This window comes from Echinops telfairi, unplaced genomic scaffold, assembly GCF_000313985.2.
Source record: "Echinops telfairi isolate 266 unplaced genomic scaffold, ASM31398v2 ScPeMD7_7469;HRSCAF=8507_0, whole genome shotgun sequence".
Lineage (NCBI taxonomy): Eukaryota > Metazoa > Chordata > Mammalia > Afrosoricida > Tenrecidae > Echinops > Echinops telfairi.
Window position 1 is genome coordinate 58684507 of NW_022111372.1, and position 6296 is coordinate 58690802.

General features: G+C 49.8%; 1 protein-coding gene across 1 annotated transcript in view; it reads right to left on the reverse strand.

The window, feature by feature from the left end:
* Window positions 1-6296, reverse strand: part of DOCK2 (dedicator of cytokinesis 2) — a 526484-nt gene that overhangs the window by 52737 nt on the left and 467451 nt on the right. Inside the window, exon 34 of the mRNA XM_004696777.2 lies at window positions 4243-4328. Coding sequence (XP_004696834.2) covers window positions 4243-4328 — 86 coding nt within the window. The remainder of the gene's footprint in view (window positions 1-4242; window positions 4329-6296) is intronic.

Below are 6296 nucleotides of genomic sequence, written 5' to 3' on the forward strand. Positions count from 1 at the left end.
GCACTTTCTGTCCCTTCTTTCCTCTCTTCTACTATTCATCCAGCCATTCCAAATCTGCCCATCCACGCAACATATATTGTTGCAGGCACTGGAGCCTTCGAAATCATTAACACTCTGGCCACTGGGAGGGCCAGTGCCTCAGGGGAACCATCGTTCCTAGCAGCCCTCCTGTTAGTGAGTACTTCCCATACTCCAGATGCCGTGGAAGGCCATTTCATTTAGGTTTAATACGCAAACACTCCCTGTGGCCCACCTTCATATAAGCCATGCTGTCTAGATGAGGCACAGGGCCGTGGGACTGGGTTCTGATCTCAGTCCTGCCAAGGTCACACAGGTGGTCTTTGCCCTGGAGCAAGGCATGGTGCGTGACAGCGAGCAAGTGCTGTGGGCCCACGCTCCGTGGGAGGAGGGTAGGCAAAGTCTCCGCCGTGGGTGGGCTGGAGGGAGCTCACGTCTCCCTGGTACTGGGGGTTCAGAACCCTGGGAGTGTTTTCAGACAACACTCTGCCAGTGCTGGCGGAACCGGGTGGTGTCTCCTTCATTTCAGAACTGTGTGATGAGCGCCTCTTCTATGGTAAGTTCTCCTCCAGGTACTGAGCTGGTTGGCTGGGATACAGGCCCGAGAATATAGCTTCTTTGTCCCCTTCAGTCTTTGGGCCCCTTCACTACTTCTAGGACTATGCAGAAGCAGGTGGATTCCAGAAGAGAAACAGGTATGCCTCATCACTCCATTCAACTTGGAACGCACACGTGGTGGCAAGTGTGGCCCGCTGAGGGTGTTCTCAGAGGAGACCTCTACGGGGTGGGAGGGTAGGGCCCCCTGTGGAAGAGTCCACAGCTTGTGCACTGAACCACGGGCCTCCCAGGGCTTGAAATTAGCTTCACGCCTTGCCATCAACCTTGTGTCCTGATGAAGTGTGCCAGGAAGGGCAGCCCAGCTCAAACACCATCTTTGACCAAACCACGTGCCCACAGCACTCAACGTGAAAAGATAGATAGGTCCCAGGGTTCAAATAAGCTCTTGGGTATCTGAGGTAGTTAGTTTATTGTGCCAACCTGGCCGGTAAACACATGTGGGGTTAATTTAAGGGCGGAGAGATAAATGACTCAGTGAGCCTCACTTTTCTAGTTCTCGGGGCTCTTGCTTTCTGATGGTCGGACCAGGGTGCAGCTGCCTTAGCAAGTTCCTTGCTTTAGCTGGCAAGGCTCACTTCCTGCAAGACATCCCTGAGGAGAAGCCACATGGACCTACCCCGATGCAGCCCTGGGTGCTGGAGCAGCCTGTGGAGACCCCTGCCAGCGCTGAGATGCTTACACGTTTACTGACTCGGCTTTCCTCCTGCAGTTGGCATCATTGCGGCTGTTTTGTGAGATGGAGGAGGACTTTGTGGACTGGTGTTGGACATATGGGTTAATGTTGGACTTGTGGGCTTGGGCAGCACTGGGTTGGGATGTTTTCTTGATGCACACTTAACCTTTATATAAAACTCTCTCTTCTACATGAGTTTCTGTGGATTTGTTTCTCAAGTGTACCCAGACTAACACAGTATCTATCTTGAAAAGAGTCCTGTTGATCACCTTCCCAGATGACCCAATAGGGGTCCAAAACTGTGCTCAGCATGCCCAGTGACTTTTCTCTGAGAGGGGTAGTGTTTTTATCTCCATTATATAGATAATGAAACCGAGGCTCCAAAAGGGCAGAGGGAGGCACTGTGGCGGATGCCCAAGACCTTCTGATGGGCTCCTGCCCCCCGGGTTGGGTCTGATGGGCTTTGGAAACGTCATTCACAGATCTCTCTCTGGAGAAACATAATGAGCTGTCTTTAATTTCCTCGCCCTTGAAGACCTCCTGTTATAAATAATCTCTCAGGAAGGATTCGGAGGCCCTGCTGATAGTCTGAAGAGCGCTGCCGAGCCCCAGCGGCGGCTGCTGAGGATGGGAGTGACCGACCGCCTCTGGCCTCACTGCTGGGGAACGTTCTCCTTTTCCTTCTTAGGCCTTAGGGACAATATTGACCAGGCAAGATGCATCATTTCCTGTGCACCCTCAGCCCCGATGTCCATCAGCAGTCTTTTAAGCTGGTACTTCCTGAGGGCAGTGCACAGGGATGGGGTGGGCCTGGCCAGGCAGCCAGGGAGGGCTAGTGTGAGGGTTAGACCAAGGCCTTTACTTACTTCCTGTAGATTCATTTTTGTCATTGCTTTGTTTGAAAATAGGCACCAAATTCACAAAATGGGCACCCGTTCGATAGCTGCTACATGTACAACCCAGTGGTTTCTAGATGTACAGCCTGATGCGACTGAGGGCCTTGCAGAAGCCTCCTCGTTCTCATTGGCCGAGTGGTTCCTCCCTCATGAACATATAAACTCGCGGGCTCTGAAGGCTCCCATGTAATCTCTCTAGTTGCTGTTGCCAATTTGATCCCATGTCGATAGATCTTAAAAGAGCATTATGCTCTTTTAAAATTGACATTCTTTAACTGTTAAGCTAAACTAATGTTGGGTTTTAAGAAGACTTCAGAAGATATTTTTGGCTTACGGTTAAAAAAAGAATCTCAAAGCAATACTTTTGGGGGCTCAGCAGCCTTCATGGCTCCAGAAAGAATGGATTCCCTGTGGATCAGAAATTGTTTTCTGCAGCACCTGACACACTTCGATAAGGATTCTTCTATGGGATTTCTGATCCCAATGCTGAGTTCGGGTAGCAGGCAGCGTCAGCTCTCATCGCATGCCAAAGGAAGCCACTGCCCATGGAGGCAATTTTGGTCACACGCCCATTTCCTCCTTCCATTGCCGACCCTCCTCCTTCCCCTGTTGTCAAGGCAAATGGCGATCCGTGACTGTGCCTCTGATGGCCACTTGCAATCCTTTAAGACCCCAAGCACTGCACAACAGAGCCCTAAATATATGGTAGGCCAGTGAGCTGGGATGTCCCATGACACCATGATCTGATCCCTCCAAGCCACAGACCCAAAGGCCATGGACTGTGTGATTGTACATGAGCAGCCTGAGCAGATACCCATTTTATTTTTTCAAATTATTGCCATAAATATAGCTATGACACAACATTTGCCAACTCAACTTTTGACCAGCGTTCAACTTACTGACAGCAATTGCAGTACTTGGGTGTATAACCAAACCAATAGATTTTTTCGTTCACTATAAACCAGACAATCAGCACCATGTAAGTAATGTTCTCTTCTCCTTTACTGTTCTCTCCTGCCCCGGTCGCTGATACCAAACTTTGATCTCTATACACACTCTGTTCTGGTTTTTTTCTAGAAGGCTTATTTCTACTTTTGGGGATGGCTTACTTCACTCAACATAACGTCTTCAAAGCCCATCCACATGAAGACTTCATTTGCGGTCCTTGAAGAAGAACTGTACAGCATGCCAAGAGTTGATGGGATACCAACGGACATGCTTTAAGAAATGAATGCAACTTTGCAACCACCCGCTGAACTATGCCAAGAAAATTTCAAGACAGCGACTTGGCCAGCTAACTGGAAGAGATCCATATGTGTGTCCATGACAGAGAAAGGAAAAACTTGTTCTTGCTAGGTGCCATCATGTCAGTTCCAACCCGTATCGACCCTGCACAACAGAACCAAACACTGCCTGGCCCTGCACCGTCCTCGCCGTGGTTACGACCGCTGTGTCCATCCATCTCATTCAGGGTCTTCTTTTTCGCTGCTCCTCATTTTACCAAGCATGATGTCCTTCTCCAGGGACTGGTCTCTCCTGACACCGTGTCCAAAGTATGGAAGCAAAAGTCTCACTCTGACCATACTGCTTCCCAGATAGATTTGTTTGTCTTTGTGTCCATTATTAGTACCTTCATTATTCTTCGCCAGCACTACAATTCAAACACATTGATTCTTCTTCAGCCTTCCTTATTCAATGCCCAACTTTCACGTGCTCCATTAAAGCACGTGTTGCTCATGATCGATACCTGTCAAAGGCTAGCAAAGAACGCGTGGGAAATAACAGCAACAGCCATTCTACAACTGAAAGACACTAAAAGTGCACATTTTGGAAACTACTCCCCTCTTCCCAATATTGTAAATTTTCTTTTTGCATTCTGGCCCCATTCCATAAATATCCAAGACAGCGTTACCCCGTAGGGAGAGGGTGGGTTAGTTGCACACGAGGAATTACTGCAGTCCCCATGAGCCCTAGATTGGTTGCCAGGCAGGAGAGAGCGGCCCTGGCCCCAGGCCCCTGACTGGGCACAGCACTTACATGGACTCCAGCAGCTCCACATACTGCTCATCTCCTCGGCCCCCTTCCACCTCGTGGTCCAGCTTGAGGATGATTTCGTTTTCAAACTGAAAAAGAAAATGGAAACCAAGAACAAGGACATCAGAAGGCCTGATGATAAAAGCATCCAACGCATTGCTTCCACCAGATTCTAGGGGAAGAGCGACTGTCCCCCAGGTTGAGTGCAAGAAACTGGGAATTGGAGGCGGAACATGATGCTGCCGATGTGTGTCTTTCAGAATCCCCCAGAAAGTGGGAGGAGGCCAAATGGGTGACAATGGTGGAGCAAGGGGGGACTATGCTAGAGAGGAATGAAGCAGGGAGGGAGAGAGCGGAGTCAGGGAGGGTTCTAGAACTCATGCTATTTGAGCTCCCTCTCACAGGCTCCCTCTCAGTTTTGTAGGACGATGAAAAGGAAAGGGACAAGAGGACCCAGCACAGGCAAGGGCATGGAGTTGTGCAGGAGAGAACTCTGTCTTCAGGAATTGGCATGCTGTCTTAGACAGCTCTATCTGCCTCTTCAGAATTCCTACCTCTTTACTCTGACGACGGCACCTAATCACAGTCCATGGGGTTCAGATGGATGGACCATAACTCCCTAACACCAGGCCTGGATCCTAATCAATATATTCCTTTTCCAAGCCCCGAGGAATAGTAAACACTTCTGGCAGATGTCGTGCCGTCCCGTGTTTGGCCACTGTGATACACAGGCCGTTCCCAGGCAGAAACCCATCAGCATCACAGAAACACACAAGCTTCTGCTGACAGTGGCCGGGGCTGCACCTGAGGTGCCCTGGCTGGGAATCAAACCCAGGTCTCCCACACGGAGGTTGAGAGCGCTACCACAGGCTCACCCTGGCCTCGGGTGGAAGCTTTAGGTGATTGATTTCGTGATGCACACTTTCTTTACATAAAACTCTCTTATACATGAGTTGCTATGGATTTGTTTCTCTAAAGTACCTAGACTAATACAGTGATGAAAGTCAGAGAACAGATTCACTCTCCCTCCTGGTGTGCCAGTCTTCTGACAAAGCCGTTATGCCCGCTGTGTGTGCTAAGAGCCAAAAGAAGGGAGTCAACATTGGTGCCACACAGCTCACAGGAGAAAGAATGCCCTTCAGAGGTGGCCCTGCCGGGAAGATGCACGAGGGCAGACAGATAAGACTCAGAAATGTGGTGTGGAAAGGCATTCCAGGTAAGGAGGATGGAGCGGAGGTGGGAATGTGTGGAGAAACAAAGGGAACAGTTCGTCTGAAGCAGAGAAACCAAGAAATAAAGCAAATAAACAGGAAGACAGAGAGGAGAGCCAGTGCGCCCAGAGGCTGGACAGTTATTTTGTAAATGGATCGAGTCTTTTATCTGGCATAGATGTCCTTCAGCTAGCTTGTCTAGGTAGTGTCATCCAAGGTGGGCAGTTGTCTCATGGCGCTTAGAGCCTACTCCCACTGCCACCCAGTCAATTCCGACTGATCGAAACCCTACCCAGGTCTCTGGGGGTGCAGATGCTTACCCGACAGTGCCCTCAGAGCTCCTGGTGCCAAGCCTGAAACCACACTCCCGACTCCCTGCCACTGAGTCCATCCTGACTCTGAGCAATGCTGAAGGGCAGAGTACAGCCACCTGTGGGTCGCTGAGACGGTGACCACAGACCCCTGTGGGTCGCTGAGACAGTGACTCTATGAGAATAGAAAGCCTCATCTTTCTCTCATGGGGCAGCTGGTGTTTTGACCTGCTGACCCAGGAATTAGCAGAACAATGTATAGCCCATGATACTACCAGGGGAGGGGAAAATGCAGCTGAGGAACACCAAGAGTGTGTTCTGATATTAGGATGCCTGGTTTTAAATACCTCCATCGTGCCCTTCACTCTCTTGGGAAGGATCTTTCTAATCCTCAATTTCATGATCGACTCAGAGATTGGCAAACTTCTACCAAGCAGTGGCTTTTTGTTGTTGTTGGTTAGGGCTAGATAGCAGATTGTTTATTGGCTCTGCGAGATAGACAATCTTTATCACAACCACTCAATACTGCTGTGGC